General features: G+C 38.2%; 1 protein-coding gene across 1 annotated transcript; it reads left to right on the forward strand.

Moving 5' to 3' along the window:
* The first annotated feature begins 88 nt into the window (after window positions 1-88).
* MAPDA (N6-Methyl-AMP deaminase) lies at window positions 89-21723 on the forward strand. Its single transcript, XM_019725375.3, has 11 exons — window positions 89-343; window positions 4550-4780; window positions 5014-5144; window positions 8451-8511; window positions 11002-11089; window positions 13350-13431; window positions 15639-15765; window positions 16808-16888; window positions 18863-19001; window positions 20624-20724; window positions 21262-21723. The coding sequence occupies exons 2-11, from the start codon at window positions 4721-4723 to the stop codon at window positions 21454-21456; spliced, it is 1065 nt and encodes a 354-aa protein (XP_019580934.1). The 5' UTR covers window positions 89-343; window positions 4550-4720; the 3' UTR covers window positions 21457-21723.
* The last annotated feature ends 611 nt before the right edge of the window (window positions 21724-22334 follow it).

Genomic DNA, 22334 nt, shown 5'->3' on the forward strand with positions numbered 1-22334 from the left:
AGCTGCTCTTTCGTACTGTAGTACCCACCTCGCGCGCTTCTGTACGGAAAACTCACCCCTCCTCCGTGACTCCTCTTCCGCGATCAGTGTGCGTCACTTCCGGAAAGCGGGTCTCGCTAATCAGAGTTAAGGAGAGTGTCTAAAATTCAACTGTGATTGCCTTTTCTTTGATTCTCTGGGACTGCATTTTCGCGGGAAGACTGCCCACTACGGCTCGTTGTGGACACACAAACTGTGTCAGGGAAGCACGGGTTGTCACTTTTCTACACGCCTTTCCGTCTGAAGGGAAATTTTTATCTAAGTTCTCATAGTTGATTCAACAGTGGACAAAATTCTTTAAGAGGTGAGTCCGTGGGAACCTACAACCAGACCTTAGCCGGCGAGGACCGCACCACTGACCTTGGTGGGCAAGGAGAAGGAGTAGCTCTTCGGATGCTAACTACTAGTGCTAATGTATTGAATGCTTTCATTGTTACAAAAGAGATCCCATTTAAGTCTGAGAACAAGTCAGTGAGGCCAGGTGCAAAATGAAAAAAACCTTTAGAGGCTGTGATTCACCCAATCAATGTTTCCCCACAGACTATTGATTGCCTTGTGTTCCTGGCTTTGTGCTAAGCTGACAAGTAAATTATGCAGCCTCAGTTTCTCAGCTACACAGTGGCATTCTCCTCCACTTTCAAAGTTCTGTGATTCTAGGGTAGCGAGGGAATCACTGAATAGAGGTGATTATTCCCTACTGATAGGATCTGAGTCTTGTTGGGGGTTTAAAAATACCATCAAGTTTCTGAGTTGGGTGTTTGGGTGTCATCACCAGTATAAAACTGCTTCCAAAGATATTTAAGGAGACATAATTTATTAATTGGGATTTGGTGACTGGGGGAGCTGAGATGGAGAAGAGAATCAGGATGACTATAGATGTGGTTACCTTGAAGCCTTATAGCGTTAAGAGCATGAGTTTTGGAGTCCAGCCAATTTGAATTTGAATACTGGAACTCAGAAGTTTGAGTCAGGATAAAGATTTGTAATTGAAAAGTCGCATTTAGATTTGGTGTTTAAGGTCTCAATGAAGTAGGAATATGTTTCTGTCAGTCCCCAAATGAGGTAAATGATGTTGGATCTGCTGACAGTTTCTGGGTGTGGGCCGGAATCGTGTCTCGTGAAGCCGAAGGATGGACACACGGACTAGGGAGAGGCAAAAAGTTGTAAAGGAAGACAGTTTATTAGAGGCAGGAGAAGAGGTTTCAGCTCCCCAGCGGGAGGGGTTCCTGAATGGGGGTGCCCACTGGCTAAGGCAAAAGGCTTTTACTTTTATACTTTCCTGCCTGCTTGGGGAAGGGGGCTGGAGCCTTCTTATAGAATTCGTCTATTAGGTTTTTCCTGTTTGCTCATCCTTAAGGGATTAACGAACCAACCCATTCCTATCAGATCTGCTCCTTTGATCGGCCAGAAGGGATTTGAGATTATCTATTAACCTTAAGGCATATTCTCATGTCTCTGTCCTGGAGTGAAGGAGACAGACATTCCAGGGCCTGGAGTTTCAGGACATGGCTGCTTTTTTGTTTATTCCACCAGGGACCCCCCCCCCCCCCACTCCCCGCCCTCTACCTAGCAAACATACTAACTAACCTGTCTCATTAATAACCTTAGGGAGAGCAATTTCTGTGGAGCAAATGAAGGCAGAATCCATTGTTGTAATCAATGGGAGATAAATAAATGGAGGCAACCAGCCTAAATTTCACTTTCACGGACCTTAACTCAAAAGGAAAGGAGACACAGGGCGGTAAAGAGGAATGTGGGAGACAAGAACGTTTGCGTTATTATTATTTTTTAGGTGGAAACAAATACTGTACTTGCATATTGGTCCCCTGAGTAAAATTAGCCTGTAGAGAAAGGAACAGAAAAGTGAGATTAACTAGTGGAGCAATAACTTGTAATAGATGGGAAGGGATGGGATCCTGGACACAAATTAGTCTTAAATACAAGAGAATGAATTCTTTTTCTCTGACTCACGAGGGAGGAAAGGATGTAGAAAAAGATACGTTTAAGTGTGGGAGAAGGCAGAGAGAAATAGGGAGAATTCATGCCTGATGGCTTCTGTTGTCTCCGTAATCTGCGTCTGGATTGTCGCTTTAGTGTGAGGAGGTTGTGGTTTATGGGAACACTGGAGTTTGGAATTGCCTTTGAAGGGAATGGGAGAAAGACTCCCCTGAGCTTGCTGGACCTCGGGATCCTCATGTAAAATGAAGGGGACAAGTCGGCTTTGTGAGTTGCCCCAAGGTTGGTTGAGGGCCAAAGAGGGGGGAAAGGTTTGAATGTGGCACAAAATAAGGTCAGGATCCTAGAGTAGGATTGAAAATGTATGTGAAAAGATAGCACTTGTCAGAATTGTTACCAGCCTGCTATGTAAGATGTCCAAAGTGCTTTTTCAGGCTGTCATTCTATTGTCTAACCATAAAAAGTTCCTTCTTGCAATTCATAATAATAAAGCTGTTTTGTAAGATTAAAAAAATTATTTTATAAACAATTATTTTAAATAACTAATGTGTTAAATTTTAAAATAGTTTATTAAAATTATTAATAAGTAAATTATTTATCTAAATTTATTATTTAAAATTTAGCCTATTAAAATTATTTCAAAAAGTAATTGAGTATTACATGCTTGTTCTAAAATCTTAAAATTGCACAAAACTATATAAGGTAAATAAAAATAAAATTATCTCCCCTGATCTTTGTTACCCTTTGTTACTTACAACCTACGTTCTAGTGTTAACAATTTTCTATGTACCCTTTCATATGTGTTTTAGAAATGAAGATAAAAATAAATGAGAGAGAGAGAACACATACATACATGCTTTATTCATAAATGTCATCTTTGGAAATTGCATTTTGGAACTTTTTGAAAGTAACGCTGTATCATAGAGGTCTTTCTGTATAGTCATAGTTATTCAGTTGGGTGGACATTTAATTAATTTAGCCAGTACCCTACAGATAGACATTTACGTTGTTTCCAATTTTTTTGCTATTATAAATAATGTTACAGGAAATGTATTTGTACATATCCTATAAGATATAAGATAAATTCTTAACAATAGAATTCCTGGGTCAAATATGTCAGTTTTGTGTGTGCATGTGTGTGTTGATATGTATAGTTGTTTGCTTTCTAAAAAGCAAGTTCTGCTCACACCAGAACTTTTACTCAGACCTTCACCGGTATTAGATATTATTCTTCTGAGATTTAGAATTTTTTTCTGGATAATTGTGTAAGTTAAGTCTTTCACATAATCTTTCAAAATAAATTTCTAAGGAACAATTTTGGGAATATCTTGATTAACATTTACTTTCTAAGTCAGTATTTGTGGTAAATTGACTTTACCTATGTAAGAAATGTTTTCCCATTTTAATGACATCTTTTATGTTCTTCAATAGAGATCTTAAACATTAAATAGTCCATCTTTTTTATTTGTTACTATTTATTAAGCACTTACTATAGTATTCTATTGAAATGCCACGTTTATCTCATATGAGTTGGCCTTTCTATGGATTTCTATGGCTCTGTCTAATCCTGTACAAACTGTTGTCTTTTTTGACCATTTTAATATCTTGGTAACTTATTTAACCCCTTTCTGTATCAGTTTATTGATTTGTAATGTGGTGAAAATATTGATTTTGTAAGTTTATTGATAGGATTAGAGATAATATAACTAAAAGTGCTTGCCACATAACCTGGTAGGCTCTGAATGGAAACTGCTGTTCTCATCAACATCATCATCATTAGTACGTGAGAACCCAAAGGGTGAAGGTGGCTACTGTGAAAATCACTCAATTTCATTTGGAATTTTATCTTGCTGTATAAGCCACCTTCAGAGGTGAAGGAAAAGCTAAGGTTTGCTTATCACCTACAGTGTGCTAGGCCTGCATTAGGCACTAGGGAGATAGAATAATCTGGAGTCCTTGTCATTGGGAAGTTTATAGTCTGGTGAGGGAGGAAGACAAGTAAGTCAGTGATTCAGATACAGTGTGAGTAAGTGCGGAGTGAAAGGCAGTCAGTGGATTATATGAGAGCATGCAGAGGGGAGTTCAAAGGGCTTTATTAATCCTCACAGCTACTCTGCATTTTTAGCCCATTTTTACAAAAAAGGAAACTGAAGCTGTGAGGTTAAGTGACTAAAGGCCAAAGGGCTAGTAAACTGCAGAATTGGTAAAAGGATTAACCTCGGTCCACTGACGCCAAGGCCTCTGCTCTTCCTTTTTATATTTTAAACAATTCAAAAATCTAAACTTTGTTACCCTAAATGGCCTAATAAATTTCTAGTTTTAGAAGTAGTTTTATAGAAAATGCTAATAAGTAAGGGATACACCCAAGTCAATTTCAGATTGTAATCCACCTCTTACCAGTTTAAGGCCCTTTCCTATTTCTAATTCAGATTGTTAGCTCATTTAAGTTAGCTTTAGAGGGGATGTTGTCTTTTGAGGATTAATAACCGTTATTCTTTGTCTTTGCTTCTTATGTCAGATGTTGATCTGAAAGTGTTCACATTTGTTTAAATAGGTGAAGCTGAGTCCAGAGCTACATATACAGCTAATCTTATAAAAATGTGTGGAAAAAAGGCAATCTGAAGGAAATTCAAGACCACAGAATTTACTGACTGAAATACGTTATATCGTTCATACCAAGAAGAAGAGTATTTGGAGAAAGACCTTTTTATTCTGCTACATCGTGATGGAGGCAGAAGAACAGCAGCAATGGAAGACAAACTTTTACTCAGAATTACCTAAAGTGGTGAGAATTCAACCACAGAATTCTAGAATAGTTGCTAATTATAATGACTTCTGTGTTGTTTCTTTTCACAGAAGAAAAGTAAATTTTTTAGGTAGAATTTGTAAACTTTGAAAGTTGCATAGCTAAATAGGCAATTTGCCTAGTATAGACTGCAAATATCAAGTACCTGGTATGATGCTATGACTCTAGTGGATACTTGGTATGTTTTTACTGATTGTCTTCTTTTGTTTTAGGAACTTCATGCTCACTTGAATGGATCCATTAGTTCTAATACCATGAAGAAATTAATAGCTAAGAAACCAGGTCTTAAAATACATGATCAGATGACTGTGATTGATAAGGGAAAGAAAAGAACTTTAGAAGAGTAAGTTTGGGGTGATTATGGACATGCTTCTTTCTTTGTCACTATTTTGAGATTATAAATAGTATGTAAGAATTTAGATTTTAGTAGTTAAAGGAATAGGGTAGCCGTCTGGTTTGGGGAATATAACTTGACATACAGTTTTATTCAACTGTCAGAGTGTTGACAGTATTTGTAATGATTTATGTTGTTTGTGAAGTTATAGTATAATATATTGGAATAGTCTTTAGACTTTAAAATATAGGCTTATTGATTATTCCCCCTATTTGCTCCTACTAGCCAGGGTGGGGTGGGGGGAGACATGGTGAAGGGAATCTATTATTTCCCACTTAAAAATATCAATAATGTTGTTTCGTTTATTTGTTTTTTAAAATTTATTGGGGTGACAGTTGTTAGTAAAATTACATAGATTTCAGGTGTACAATTCTGTATTACATCATCTATAAATCCCATTGTGTGTTCACCACCCAGAGTCAGTTCTCCTCCCATCACCATATATTTGATCCCCCTTACCCTCATCTCCCACCCCCCACCCCCTTACCCTCTGGTAACCACTAAACTATTGTCTGTGTCTATGAGTTTTTGTTTCTCATTTGTTTGTCTTGTTCTTTTGTTGTTGGTTTATATACCACATATCAGTGAAATCATATGGTTCTCTACTTTTTCTGTCTGACTTATTTCGCTTAGCATTATACTCTCAAGATCCATCCATGTTGTCACAAATGTTCCTATATCATCTTTTCTTACCGCCGAATAGTATTCCATGGTGTATATATACCACAACTTCTTTATCCATTCATCTATCGAAGGACATTTTGGTTGTTTCCATGTCTTGGCCACCGTAAACAAAATTGCAATGAACATTGGAGCACATGTGTCTTTATATATAAATGTTTTCAGAGTTTTTGGGTCGATACCCAGGAGAGTGATTGCTGGATCATATGGTAATTCTATTGGTAATTTTTTGAGGAACCTCCCACACTGCCATCCATAACGGCTGCACCAATCTGCATTCCCACCAACAGTGCACGAGGGTACCTTTTTCTCCACAGCCTCTCCAACACTTGTTACTATTTGTCTTGTTGATGATAGCCATTCTGACTGGGGTGAGGTGATATCTCATTGTGGTTTTATCTGCATTTCTCTGATGATTAGTGATGTCAAGCATTTTTTCATATGTCTATTTGCCATTTGTATGTCCTCTTTGGCGAAATGTCTCTTCAGGTCCTCTGCCCATTTTTCAATTGGGTTGTTTGTTTTTTTGTTGTTGAGTTGCATGAGTTCCTTATATATTTTGGATATTAGCCCCTTATCGGAGGCACTATTTGCAAAAATCTTCTCCCATTCAGTTGGTTGCCTCTTTATTTTGTCGGTGGTTTCTTTTGCTGTGCAGAAGCTTTTAAGTTTCATATAGTCCCATTCATTTATTTTAGCTTTTACTTCCATTGCCTTTGGAGTCAAATTCATAAAATGCTCTTTGAACCCAAGGTCCATAAGTTTAGTACCTATGTTTTCTTCTATGCAGTTTATTGTGTCCAATCTTATGCTTAAGTCTTTGATCCATTTTGAATTAACCTTGGTACATGGTGACAGATAGCAGTCCAGTTTCATTCTTTTGCACGTGGCTATCCAATTATCCCAGCACCATTTATTGAAGAGGCTGTCTTTCCTCCATTGTATGTTTTTAGCTTCTTTGTCAAAAATTGTCTGTCCATATTTATGTGGTTTTATTTCTGGGTTCTCAATTTTATTCCTTTGGTCTGTGTGTCTGTTTTTCTGCCGATACCATGCTGTTTTGATTATTGTAGCCCTGTAGTACAAGCTAAAGTCAGGGAGTGTGATACCTCCAGTATTGTTCTTTTTTAAGATTGCTTTGGCTATTCGGGGTCTTTTGTGGTTCCAAACAAATCTGATGATTTTTTGTTCTATTCCTTTAAAAAATGCCATTGAGATTTTGATGGGGATTGCATGAAATCTTTATATTGCTTTGGGTAATATGGCCATTTTAACTATGTTGATTCTTCCAATCCATGAGCATGGAATGTCTTTCCATTTCTTTGTGTCTTCTTCAGTTTCTTTCAAAAATGTCTTATAGTTTTCAGCATATAGGTCCTTCACATCCTTGGTTAAGTTTATTCCTAGGTATTTTATTCTTTTTGCTGCAATTGCAAAAGGAATTGTTTTTTGTATTTCTTTTTCTGAGATTTCATTCTTAGTATATAGGAATGCAATGGACTTTTGTATGTTGATTTTGTAGCCAGCAACTTTACTGTATTCATTGAATGTTTCTAATAGCTTTTTGGTGGAGTCTTTAGGGTTTTCTATATATAGCATCATGTCATCTGCAAATAGTGATAATTTAACTTCTTCATTCCCTATTTGGATGCCTTTTATTTTTTTCTCTTGCCTGATTGCTCTGGCAAGGACTTCCAACACTATGTTGAAAAGCAGAGGTGATAGGGGACAGCCCTGTCATATTCCTGAACGTAGAACAAAGGGCTTCAGTTTTTCACCATTAATTATGAGATTAACTGAGGGCTTGTCATATATGGCCTTTATTATGTTAAGGTATTTTCCTTCTATACCTATTTTATTAAGTGTTTTAATCATAAATGGATGTTGTATCTTGTCAAATGCTTTTTCTTTTCTTTTTCTTTTTTTTTCAAATGCTTTTTCTGCATCAATTGATACAATCATATGATTTTTGTCCTTTATTTTGTTTATGTGATGTATCACATCGATGGATTTGCAGATGTTGAACCATCCTTGTGCCCCGGAGATGAACCCCACTTGGTCGTGATGAATAATCTTTTTAACGCATTGTTGTATTCGATTTGCTAGAATTTTGTTTAGGGTTTTTGCATCTGTATTCATCAGAGATATTGGTCTGTAGTTTTCTTTTTTTGTGTTGTCCTTACCAGGTTTTGGTATCAGGGTAATGTTGGTCTCATAAAATGAGTTAGGGAGCACTGTCTCTTCTTCAATTTTTGGAAGAGTTTGAGCACGATTGGTGTTAGATCCTCTTTGAAGGTTTGGTAGAATTCACTAGTGAAGCCATCTGGTCCTGGACTTTTGCTTTTGGGAAGGTTTTGGATGACTGATTCAATTTCGTTACTGGTGATCCAATAATGTTTTATATTCAGTTATTTCATTATCTTTCCAGATCAATGTAATTTTTGAAAACCCTATTCTGTAGCTCTTTATAAGTATATAATTACTATTAGCCTAAAATCTATTAATTCAGCTTAGTGAGTTTGTCTTTAGCTTTTGATGACTAGAGTATGTTAAAACTTTTCATTCATGTGACAGATGTTTCCAGATGTTTCAGATTATTCATCAGCTTACTACCAGCCCTGAAGATATTCTAATGGTAAGAAATGAAGCAATTTTTACACAGGTTTAAAAGTTAGTAAGTAATTTATGCCCTTCTCTTATTGCATCAAGTCTGATGAAAAATGTTTTCTGCTTTTTTATGACAACTCTTTTCAAAACCAATGTAAGACATTTGCCTAAGAGCTAATATCAAAGGACTGTTCATTACAAAAGATATGAGGAAAGAAGCAGATGAATGTCTTCTGTTAGATAGAGGACAATATGGAAGAGAAAATCTGGTCCTGTTTTCCTTAATATTTGACCGCAGCTAGGAATGTCTTTGACAAGGCTTTATCCCTATTGCTTGGGAGACTTTTCATTGCCTGGGTGGACGTTATAGAGAGTGAAGAAGTTCAAGAAGTGCTTAGAGATGGAATTACTAATTCCTAGGGAAACTGTGCCTTCCCTCTGGGGATGAAGGACTAGTGGACACCTTGTGTTCCCTTATCTGAAGCTCTATGATACTAGAGCCTCCGTGATACAGAAGACTGGCTTCTGTGTCAGTGATCTGACCAGGACGGCATGTTAAAAAGGCCTCTTTGTAAATGGAGAGAAACAAAATCCTGTCAGTGTTTTTAATCATTAGCAAAAAATGCAGAATAAGAAATACAACTTGTGTTTCTTGAGAACTGACTTTTGACTGGTCCAGAAAGAATTTTCCTCCTTGGCCAAGACTGATCCTCATGGTAAACAGTAAATTATCTTTTGGCGGAGAGTTAATTCTAAAAGTTCAGTTCAGTAAAAGTTGACTGAGTGCCCATAATATTTCAGTGCTAGAGACTGGGGGATATAAAGATAGATTAACATGGTTCCTGCTCCTGAGGAATTTGCAGTCAGGACTGAATCTTGCAGACACAGATGTGGACCCCCGGGAAGCATTCTTGGATGTGGGGTAGGGATGATGATTCCACAGGCCGCACTGTGGCCTAGATAAATCTTCCTCCGATTGCTCTTATCCATACTTGCCAGCAGCCTTGTATTATTCATTTGGTTTCACAGGTATCTCACCACCAAGAAGAAGGGTGCCCTGGGTAGTAGGTAGGATCACTTCTGTCACTGAGAAGGACTGCCACTTCACACCCCCACTTCCACCTTAATTGTCAGTGCGCACATTAACAAACAGGCTTCTGCATTAGTTCATGTGAGCTGGGGTAGAGTGAGATGGTCTCTCTGGGGCTGCTTAGTTCTGGAGCAAAGACAAGATACAAATTCCTCCACCTGTAAAAATGAGGCCCACAGTCTGGTGGTGGCAATGGCAGCAGTGTGGAGTTCTAGAGAAGCAGCGTTGTGGGGTCTGGCTCGTGGAGGCCGCCGGCTATGCTCAGGGGTGGGGAAAGCAGTAGTGTCTCTCTGGTTGAGGGGTGTCACATGATTGTGAATGCTGTTGTGTTCTAAGCTGTGTAGTCTCTGAGACTGATTCTCCAGACCTGGTGAGCTTGAGCCGCCCATGTCATTTATATTATAATAAATTCCTTTTTGGCTTTAATTTTAAAAAAGAAAAAAGATGAGGCCCAGACCTTGGATTACAGTGAATCCGTTAAGGTAGTGCCGTCCTCTTAGGCACTGTTTGTTTTGTTGTTTATTTTTAGAAATATAGAAGATTTATTAAAGTAAGAGGAGAGTTGGCTGGGTTGGTGTCTGCACAACCAGCCACCCCCATGTTCCTTTGCCAGGACACTGCGCTTGCCTGCCCATGTGCACGTAGTCAAAGCAGGGTAAGATTAGGACGCCAACTCTAAGGACTAGGTTGTCAAGCGTCCCTACCCTGGTGCGTTTTCTTTTAGATTTGGTATTTTTTAGGATTAATGGCAGAGAAGGAAGACATGCCTTTAGCCTTTAGATATCATCTGCCCTGGTCATTTTGTAATTTTTGGATTGGCGAGATTTGTGCTAAATTGGATACAGTTTTACTCATATTTACCACCCATTTCCTTTGCCTAAGAGGAATTTTCCTAAGTACTTGTGAGGTAAATTTAACCCTGCCTGAAGAATTTCTTGAAAACCACAACTTATTCCTAAATAACTTGATTAAGAACCTTAAGCTATGACTTTAAATGGTACATCAGTAATGACTAATCATATTAGCTGTTCGTTTTCTTACATACCTTTCTAATACTATACACTCATAGATGGTTTTAACTGGTGTTAGTTTTGCCTTATTTCTGTTTTTTCAAGCTGCTGTTATGAACAGTAGGAAATAGAAAAGTGGTTAAAATGGTTAAAAGGAGATAAAGAACAAAGAGTGTGATGATTTGCAGATTTGAATTTAATGTGGGAATGAGGGGAGTAATGGGACTATTGGAAACGTTGCAGTTCTGTCATGGTCTCCACCAGGGGTGTGACAAAGCGGGTAATCTTAACCACATGGAAGGCTTGCAACATTCGTTGCAAATCAAACTTAATGGATGAAATAAAGCTGTAGCACTTGGCGCTTTCATTGGACCCCTTACACTAACATCAATATTGTGTACGTTGCCTTTATTATCAGGTCACAAAAGATGTGATTAAAGAATTTGCAGATGATGGTGTCAAGTACCTGGAACTAAGGAGCACACCCAGAAGAGAAAATGCTACAGGTAGAATTTAATTACTTCTCAGCCAATGTACTGTCTTTTTTCCTGTGTGCTTTGATCATTCATGTGTTTGCAAGTTGAGAGTATGAGGCGGTTACTTTTACACTATTGTAAAAGTAGAATCAACATTCCAAATCTTACAATGTACGTTCATGGTGTACATTGTTAATGAGTAAGTTACTCTTTAAAAAATTAAGTCAGGGTATTAGCTGTTTAAGGGAAATAAAAAAGGCCTGCAAAAATTTCATTTATTCTCTTACTTGTTTTTCTCACTGAGAAGAGGACATTTGCTCCGTATAGTTGCATAGTCTTAAATGTAAGCTAATGCTTACTCCCTGCATCAAGGGCGCTTGTGAGACAATGCCACTGAGTGGATGCAGAATCATGTTTTATGACAGTCACTGAAATGAAGTTATTCAGTCACTTCTCAGGGACTAACAGTATCTTAGGCCAGGTCTAAGCTATGATGTGATACAACCTGTCTGGATGGAGATGAGAGATCTGGATGATGTGGTCTGGAGAAAGTTCTTGGGACCCTCTTTCCATTTGTATTTATTTGTATTGTATTATCTTTCGGTCCCTCCTAGCACCTTGTCTGTGACCTGAAGAAATCCTACCATGTCATCTTGCACCCTGACATGCGTTGCCCAGTCATCAATCAGAGAACATTTTTGAGACTACGTATAGTAAATAAGTGTTGAAATAGAAGAAGCAGAAGATTCTTATCTTGCACTTTTAAACTGCAGAATCAGTTCCAAGTTATGTTGGTGAGGGTAATGGAAGGGAAGGAGACAGAAACCTGCCCACCACTGGAGCTAGTTTGCTCTTTGAATGGAGATTTAAAGGGGAGTGTTAACCTAAGTATGTAACAAAAGGGGAATGGTTAAATAAAAGTTAATGGAATGTTAGGCAACCATTAAAAATGTTTGCAAAGGCACTTTAATGACATGGGTATATGCTCAAAATAGTGTTAAATGACTGAACAAGATGTGTGTGTGTGTGTGTGTGTGTGTGTGTGTGTGTATGTTATTTTTATTTTTCTTCCTTACAATTTCCTATGTTTTACTAGAGATTTTCCACCAAAAGTAAGCATTTTAGAATTGGGATACCAGAGTATTTTAGAGGAGGCTGTTCAGGGAGGGCTCTTTAAAACCTCCCAGAGGAAGAGGACTTGAGCACCCAAACTTTAAGAACATCTCTAGTGCCCTGGATGAGAAACGCTGAACCTAAGCAGGATGACAGAGAAAGGGGCTCGGAGCATTTGAAATTTTGCTCCCTGGCATATTTCATCAGTTTGGCTCAGATAAACTCTTATAAAAATTCTCTATAGGTTTGGATGCTTCTGACATTGACAATACCTTGATCTGGTTGTTCATGAGTCATAGTCTTTTATAATAAACTGGTAATCCAGTAAAAAAAAAGAGAGAGGAACTCAAGAGAGGATTTTTTTTTTCTGGACCAGCAGGAAAACATTCTGCTAATAGAGAAAAAAGTTTTCTTGGTTTCTTTCTTTCTTTTTTTTAAGGACAGGCTTTAGAAAAGGGCTTTTTATTCTTGTTTTGTTAGCACAAGCAGTTAAGAATTTTTACAGCAATTTGTGAGAGTGAATTTGTCTATGGAATCTAAGAATAATATTTAAATTGGCTTGTATTTTGCCTGTTTTCATTTCATTTTTCTAGTACATTGTTTTTCAATTTTATTGTTCAATTAGCATTTACTAAAATATATCCACAAGAGCTATGTTTTTTGTTGTTGTTGTTGTTGTTGTTTGTTTTTTAAAGATTTTATTGGGGAAGGGGAACAGGACTTTATTGGGGAACAGTGTGTACTTCCAGGACTTTTTTCCAAGTCAGGTTGTTGTCCTTTCAATCTTAGTTGTGGAGAGTGCCGTTCAGCTTCAAGTTGTTGTCCTTTCAGTCTTAGTTGTGGTGGGCGCAGCTCAGCTCCAGGGCCAGTTGCTGTTGCTAGTTGCAGGGGGCACAGCCCCCCATCCCTTGCGGGACTCGAAGAATTGAACTGGCAACCTTGTGGTTGAGAGCCCACTGGCCCATGTGAGAATCGAACCGGCAGCCTTCAGAGTTAGGAGCACAGAGCTCTAACCGCCTGAGCCACCGGGCCGGCCCCAGGGGCTATGTTTTAACTCATCTTTAACCATGTCCTTGTCTCAACATAAAGTGGAAATGTAATTGTTCACATAGGGGATGCTAATGTTGAAGGATGAAATAGGTGATCTCTTTATAAGTTTTCTTTCTGTCCTTTCCAGGAATGACTAAAAAGACTTATGTGGAATCTGTACTTGAGGGTATAAAACAATCTAAACACGAAAACTTAGACATTGATGTCAGGTAAGAAGCATTGTACTTTAATGGTCACCATTTAAAAATCTAGGATGTGTGAAAATTTTACTGCTTTGATCATGGGTGTAATGGATTTTTATAAGTCAACCAGTAACTGATTTTTATTTTATAATAGAAAAAACAGTCAAGAACCCTATTATTTAGAGCATTTGAGATCTTGCTCCTTGGCATTTGTCATCAGTTTGGCTCAAATAAACTCTTATAAATATTTAAAAAACAAACAAAACAACTCTATTGTTTAATGTTGAGAATGCATTTCTGAATTTATTCATGTGGCAACAGAATTCTCATATTGTTGCTATAATGAAGTATGGCTTCCCATTGCTCTTCAGCTAAAACCTTACTGTGGCCTCCAGGGTCCCACATGATCTGGCTGCCTCTCCAGCCGCCTCACCTGGACCACTCGCCACTTATTACACACTGGCCTGCTCTCTGTTCACCAAATAGGTGAAGACTCTCCCACCTCAGTACCTTTGTATTTCCTATAACTTTTGCCTAGAACTCACTTCCACCATATTCTTGGATAGCTGGCTTCTTTCTTCTCATTATTTAGGTCTCAATTCAGCTGTCACTTCCTCAAGAGGGGCCTTCCTTGACCACCTTATTCGCCCTCTGCAAATCCTCTAGTCGTCCCATTTATTTCCTTTATAGCACTCTTTTTAACCAGATCAGAAATTATCTTCTTTTATTTCTCTGTGTCTGTGTGTGTGTGTGTGTGTGTGTGTATGCGCACCCACTAAAGTGTAAATTCATTAAGGCCAGGAAACTTGTCGTATGATTCACCACTACACATCTAATGCTTAGAACAGAACTGGCACATAGTCAAGGGCTCAGTAGGTCCTCAAAGGAAGAAAGCTAGCTGTAACGTTTTAGCCTATAAAATCTCTCAAAATGAAGCTTAACTAGACTAAGCCCCCAATTTAAAAAACCAGGCAAAAGGCAAGAAGAGAATTCAGAAAAGAATACATACCAATGGCCAATAAATGCATAGAAAACTAATCTGACGAATCAGATAATTTTAAAAGGAAATATTTCAGTAGCCCCCCCCTCCAAGGGGTAACATTACCACTGTTTGTGAACATACACATTTAGTGAGCATATGTAATTAATAAAACTTCTCTAAAGAGCAATATGTATTAAGATTTATGAAAATAATTTTCCCCTCTGACCCAGTAATTCTCTTCTAGAAATGTATCCTAAGGAAATATTGATTTACATGTAAGATTCTTCATTGTAGTGTTATTTATAACAAAAAGGAGAAAACATCCTAAAATGTCCAGCAATCAGAGGACAATTACATTGTTATGTTCCCATGATTTATATTGTTTTCTAGCATTACTTAATGGCAGGGAAATTGTTAAGTGGAAAAAAAAAAGACACTACATTTTTTATGTAGTTGATCCAAATTTTGTAAATAAATAAATGCCGGAGGAATTTGTTTATTTTATGAATAAATAGATTAATTAATGCTGGAGGAAAATTATACAGTATTAACAGGGGTTCTCTGGATATTAGAGTCCTTGTAGAATTCCAGCTAATATATGAAGAATTAATTTGTATTAGCTATTGGATACATGTTAGAATATTGCCAGTTTTGTAAACCTTAATGAAATAATGGATCTAAGCCTCTTGATGAAAGAATACACCACTATCTATGAAATATTCTTGCCAAAAAAGTGAATCTGATATGATTAAGCATGTAACTAGATCCAATTTATGGCAAATACAAGAGACAGGAGAACATACTAGCAACATAGGGATTCAGACAGCAAAATCCAGTCTGTGGGAAACTTTATAGGACAAATATCACCTGGTTTCTTCATCAGATGAATTTAAGAAAAGAGGTGGGGGTGAGGTAGGGGAAGTGGGGTGAGGTGGGAGGTGGGGGGCTGGCTGTAGATTAAGAGAGACTTGGGACGCATTGATCGACACAATGGGTAGACCTTTGGTTAGATTATGAATCAAACTGTAAAAAACAATATACTTGAACAAAAAAAACATGAGCCAGAAATTTGAACACTAACTAGATATTTGGTGCTATTTAGAAATTTATGTCTCATTTCCTCTGGCAAAGTAAGATGTCATGTCAATAAGACGTGTTACATGCACCTGCCGTCGTTCTTTGGCCATACTCAAGAGTTGTCTTTTTCATCTGTACCATATTCATTTTCAACTATGTTTTTCTCCTGTTAAAGGTATTTGATATCAGTCGACAGAAGAGGTGGCCCTTCAGTGGCCAGGGAGACTGTTAAACTTGCTGAAGAATTCTTCCTTTCTACTGAAGATACAGTTCTTGGCCTTGACCTCAGTGGAGACCCTACCGTAAGTTATTTTTCCTAAATGCATTTTATTTCAAATTTGTGAGAGAAGGATTAGCTTGAAGCATCCTGCATTCTCCAGAGGTCCAATAGACTGTCTGTGTGGATAAAGCCCTATTCTGCCCTGGACAACCAGAATGTCTGTAGCACCTGTTCTCAACCAGGGTTCTGTGAAATAATTAACCCCTCTAAAAAATAAAAAAATATTTTCATGACAATAATTATTTCCTCCATTCTTCTAAAGATGGTACACAGGTAGTTCCATTCTACATACATAGGAGAGAAGTTAATTCATTACATATAATGGGTATATAATGCTGAATTAATGCTTAATTATGGCTAGGGCTTAATTATTTTATAGAACCCGAAGTTGAGAAAGACTGGCCTAGAGCTTCTTGAATGTCAGATCCAAGCAGGATGTCTCATCTGTGGCACCATTGACATTTGGGGCCAAATCTTTGTTGTGGGGAGTCCTGTGCATTGTAGGGTATTTAGCAGCATCCCTGGCCTCTACCCACTAGATGCCAATAGCACCCTCGCAGTTGTGACACCCAAAAATGTTTCTAGACATTGCCAAATGTCCCCTGGGGAGCAAATTGCCCCTGCTTGCAATCCACTGAATTAGAATCCCATGAAACTGATTCTTATGGCTTTAACCTTGATCTATTCTGCTGTTTCATCCATCCATTTGATAGAAGCTTTCTCTAGTAATCAGGTAGGTTCCTTAATCAGGTAAGTTCTCTTTGTTAGCACAAGGTACCCTTCCAGAAATAAAATTTGATGACTGCTATATCTAGCTTAGCTAAATGACCTTAGGTCCACTGATACTTCAGATTCTTGAAGGCAGGGACTGTGTTTTTACCAGCTTTATATTCCCCAAAGTGTCTAGAACATTGTAAGTGCTTTAGAAATAAAATGTGCAAGTGAGTCAATCTGCCATTTTTTTCCTGCTGTTCTTTTATTCCTTTGTTTATTGGGACTGAGTACCCAATTCCTGAGTTTGCCTACAGTTCTCAGGCATTCTCATTTTAACTTTTATCTTCAAGGCAGGACAAGCAAAAGATTTCTTCGAACCACTTTTAGAAGCAAAAAAATCAGGTCTGAAGTTGGCATTGCATCTTTCAGAGGTAAATAATATTGTAAAATTAGGCTGGAGAGAGTAGATTACAATGGAAAATAATCATTTTTAATTGGCTAAAAATCTGGCTTGAAAAAACATTTTTAGAAGGGGAAAGTAGAAATATTTTTTAATATGTATTATAATGATAAAAGCATGACTTGCTTTAGTCGCTTATGTTATTGTTTTTATGTTTTTGTGGTTCCTGGCGGGGGGTGGGGTGGATGTTGACTTATATATAGTACAGCTGTGTCTTTAAAACAGTGTAATGACATCTTGCTAAAGAAAATGCATGAATTTCCATCATCGACCTTGTCATTGGCAAGCTGACATGGAGAGAAGCACCCGTTTATCTCAGTTGTCCTCGCAGGGAAAGGGACCTGAATGTATCACATGAACTGGCAAGAAAGGAAGTAGCTCATCATTATTTTATAAGGCTCAGCAGGGGAGATCAGGTGCCCCTCATCGGTCCCCAGCTCCTTGGCAGCATGAGCAGGTGACATAATGGCTGGAGAACAGTCACTTTCTTAAGCACATCTCTGGGAGGCAAACTAGGGACTCTATTGCACTTTTCCCCATTTTACAGATGGTATACTTTCTTCCTATTCTTTTCCTTTTTTAATATGTACAACTTGATGAGTTTGGATTTATTTCTTAAATGCAGGAAACAACACTCCACTTACCTCATGGGGTTACTGTGAGCATTAGATGGGGTAATGTGTAAAGGTTGCGTAGCATCGCGATGTAAAGATTAAGGAAAAAATTGGAGCTTCTTGTCAGTACTGATGTTTTTCATGTCTACAAGCAGAGAGTCAGTTACTTAGTGTCAGAACTTAAAATCTAGGTTCCATGTTTCCACACTCTGATCACAAAGACCTTCCACACTTAGGACAGCCTCTAGCTGACCTAACTGATGCCTGATTAAAGCAATTGGTCAGCATTATGAAACAGCCAGCGTGCGTCACTGTGACCAGTCATCTTTGGTCTTTGTACACAGCATCAGAAACTGCTCTTTACCTTTCTGCTGCTTTTCTTGTTTGATCCACTGGATATAAAGCATTTCACTTCAACATGTTATTATCATTTGCCTTTTAGGCTATGTAGGAGATACAGAGCACAGCCAGACATTTTCATGGTGGTTGTGGTGTGTATGAAGTTAGCCTTGTCAAAAGAAAACATGAGCACACTGTGTGTGGAGAGAGTCTGAACCCTGGGGTCTGACAGAGCCAGATTTCACCCTTCTCTCTACCATTCACTAGCTCTATGATCTTGGACAACTTTTGTTAAAAGTACTTTGTTTTTTAGTTACAAAAGTTACATGTATCTGAAGAATATCCAAGTGTAGAGAACTATAATGTAGGAGAAACATAAATGAAAAATGTGAGGTCCCCTCCTGTTTTAGTTCTACCAAGTTGATCTTATTAATAGTTTTGTGTTTATATTTTTCCAGACTTTTTTTCTTATATGAACACATATATACAATACGCTCAGAGCACACATTTATATAAGTTATGAGATTTTGTTTTTGAAAATTACCTTTTTCTGAGCTTTAATTTCTGCATCTTAATGCTTTGCAATATTCTTACAAGGTTTAAAGGAGAATTTATGTGAAAAGGCACAAAGTAGGTCCTTAAGAGTTTATTAACTATAATTATCATTGAAATGAATCTAGAAGAATATTGGGAAATGAATGAGAAGATAAAAGGCAAAGAAGAGAGCTGGGAAGGTAGAAATAGTTCAGCCTTCTAGAATGTCTGTATTACCTTTTCAGAGGGACTTGGCTATAGAAAAAAGTACTTTTAGGGTGGTGAACACACAATGGGATTTATAGATGATGTAATACAGAATTGTACACCTGACATCTATGTAATTTTACTAACAATTGTCACCCCAATAAACTTAAAAATTAAAAAAAAGAAAGGAAAAAGTACTTTTAAGAACCACTGAAAGAGGTTATTGATGCCCTTTCTCTGCTTTTTTTGAGATTCCAAACCAAATAAAAGAAACACAAGTCCTCCTGGATCTGCTTCCTGACAGAATCGGGCATGGGACATTTCTCAGCTCCTCTGAGGGAGGATCCCTGGACCTGGTGAACTTTGTGAGGAAATACCAGATACCTCTGGGTAAGGCTTAGGGCTTCAGGTCCCCCAAGCAAGCCTTCGTTTCTTCCTTCCCCAGCCCCAGGTTGTAACCCATATGTAGAGAAGTACTGTTGAAATATATAAATATAATTTAGAAAGTAAAAGATACATGGTATGTGTGCTTTTTGAGCCTCACTTAAGTAACAGAAAGTTTGAGCTCCCATTAGGACATAAGCTCCACGAGAGCAGTGCTCTTGTCTGTCTTTTTCACTGTTACGTTCCCCAGCTCCTGGAACTCAGTTTATATTGAAGGAATAAGTGTCATCTAGTATTTTGAAATGACTTTAACCAGATTAATATGTGTTATGGAAATGTGTAACATTTATTTAAAAACTAAGAATTCTGGAAAATTCTAAGAATATTTTTATATATCTGTTGACCATTACAAGCTTGTTTGTCTCCATGTGTATCCCTGGAGCTGTTTTTCTTTAATCTCAAATATTTATGAAGTGCCTACTCTGTTCTAGTCACTGTTCAAATCGTTGGGAATAGAGCGGTAAACAAAACAGACAAGCTTGCTTTCTCAAGGGAGTTACATTCTAATATTATACGTAAGAGAGACAATAAACAAATATACATCAGTGTTAAGTTTTTTGAAGAAAATTAAACAGGCTGATATAATGATGAGGTAACCACTTTTGATTGGATGGTCGAGGAAGGCCCTTCTGAAGAGGGAAAGAAGCACTTGGCTACCATTCATTTTCCTGAATGATAAATTCATTGAATTTACAAATTTACCAATTTGCAAAAACACTTGTGTGGATATGCGTTTTTAAACTATTTATAGAATTTTCAACTTTGTTTTTTCCTGAGGAAATTTTTAAACATCCACAGAAGTAGAGAAAATGGAAACCACTGCATAGTGATTTTACTTGGTGTAGTGACCCAGCTGTGCTCCCAGCAGAGTGAGGAGGCAGGTGGGGTTTGCGATTCCCTGTGGCCCTATGTTGAGGCTGCCTTGAAGTTAGCAGATGCTGTCCATCAAGTCAGTGTAATACTTTATTCTGCTTGGGAGGCCTGGTAGTGTTTCAAGGCAGGAATTTGTTAATAGAAGTCATTCTTAAGATGCACGTACAGCAAGCAGTGACTGGACCGTTGTCTGAGTAAAGGCACTTGGGTGTTTTCTTTGAAGCCATGGAAAAAGTCCGTTTCTGCTCCTGGCTTTTTATAATGCTGTAACCCTCAAGCAGTGCTACCATTTTCTTGCCTTTATTTCAGTCTCCACTGTAAGACCAGGGAGAAGTGCAGCAATCCTGCAAAAATTCCTCCTGTTCCCCTATCATGGTACTTCCCTGTATTCTTCATGGTGACTGGCTTATAACATTCCTCTTTCCTCTCCATTTTGGTAAAAGAAAGGGGGAGCACATGGCTGTGAAGGGGATACTAATTCCCTGCCTGTTACAGTTGCTTCCCTAAGTTGCAGCACATATTTCCCACACAACTGCACTAATTGAACTACAAATTTTCACATACAAGATCAATATTGTAAAATAATGAACTACTGAAAATTAGCAGTTTGCAGAGATTTCTCATGTATATAGTTGATGAACACTGATTGAGTCTACTAATCTTCTAACGAGAGTTTTTCCCCTCCATTCGTCTAGAGCTCTGTTTGACCTCAAACATCAAAAGTCAGACAGTTCCATCTTACGACCAGCATCATTTTGGGTTCTGGTACAGCATTGCCCATCCTTCTGTGATCTGTGTAAGGTGTTTTGTGTGAAGTGTTTCGCTCCTTCCTTGTGTGACATGCGTTAGGTCAGACATTCACTACCTATCTGACTCCCTTGCATGCCTGAGGGTAATGCCCAGAGGATGGGACTGGGACATAAGAGGCTGCAAAGTGGCGGGGTGACTGGTTTGGCTCTGTGGGGAAAGTCCTGGACAGCACCTGGGGAACATTTAAAAACAAAAAAAAAAATGGTGATGCCCAACACCCATCCCTTGAGATTCTGTTTTATTTGATCTCAGGTGAGTCCTGGGCACATATGTTTTAAAAGCTCCCTAGGTGATTTTAATATGCAGCTGTAATTTAGAGCACTGCTCTGGTGGGGTGTTTTTTGGTTTTGGTAGTTGATGTTTTTTAAAGGGTAAACAAGCCTGTTTAGTTATAGATATGTAGGGATGCATTTATAGGCCCCGTTTAGACTTTTAAAAGAAGCATGGCGAATAGGAAAATAGAAAAAAGTTGTTTTTGATAATTTCCTTATTCATTTTGAAACTTGCTTGCTTTTGTTGACAGACTGATGACAAGGGTGTTTTTGCAACACACCTTTCCCAAGAGTACCAGCTGGCAGCTGAAACGTTTAATTTGACCCAGGCTCAGGTATGGGATCTGTCTTATGAATCCATCAACTACATCTCTGCTTCTGACAGCACCAGGTCTGAACTGAGGAGGAAATGGAATCATCTGAAGCCCAAAATGTTACATTTTTAAGCTGTAATGAGGTGAATTCCTTTTGGGTATGTGTTGTGACCAAGATCTTCCTGCCATATCCCACTTAGTAAACTGTCTACCGCTCCCTTCGAAGCATAGCAGTCAAGTATCATGGGCTCCATCACCAGTACCTTACTCATGGTGGGTGCTCAGTAAATATATCTTAAACTGCGAAGCAGCCTCTGACGTCTTAACGTAGCCTACCTGCATGCTGCTTACTGGAAGGGACTTCGATGTTGCTAATAAAATTCCCCATTCCGCCAGTGATTTTGACTTAATAGTCCCTCTCCATCAGTGAGCATAAATTCAGAGTAATTGAGGGAAACGCAAACTAATTTCTCATCAGGAAAACTTTTGGAATTGCTAATCTAAATAAAGTAAGGAGGAGGGAAAACAGATCTCCACAAAGACCTTTATGCCTTCGAGCTTCTGACAACAGCCTTGTGTTTTGTTAGGCTTACTTTAATCAGACTCCTTTCCCTTAAGTACTCCCTAAAACTGTTAGCTCTAGGCTCTACTGCGTATCATGGATTTTTGTGAATATCCAGTAGTCAGAGTTAATCTACTTTAGGTAACTCTAGTAACAGAGAAAGCTAACTGCTGAGATCTGGCTTTGCCCTTCTCATGATTAATTCCCCTGGAATCAAGTGTTTTTAAATGTTCCTACCTTACCTTTCTCTTATTTTGACCATAATGGAGCTATACGGCCAGATGCTTCTTGAGCTCTAGGCTACTTTATTTAGGCCTCTATTTCCAGCCTTTAATCTGACTTCCAGTTTTGTTTCAAAGTTTTGTTTCTGAAAGAGCCCCGTGGTGGGTGTTACCGTGTTTACCCAAAAATAAGACGTAGCCGGACAGTCAGCTCTAATGTGTCTTTT

This window comes from Rhinolophus sinicus, chromosome 3, assembly GCF_057876585.1.
Source record: "Rhinolophus sinicus isolate RSI-liver-muscle chromosome 3, RSI-T2T, whole genome shotgun sequence".
NCBI classification, from domain to species: domain Eukaryota; kingdom Metazoa; phylum Chordata; class Mammalia; order Chiroptera; family Rhinolophidae; genus Rhinolophus; species Rhinolophus sinicus.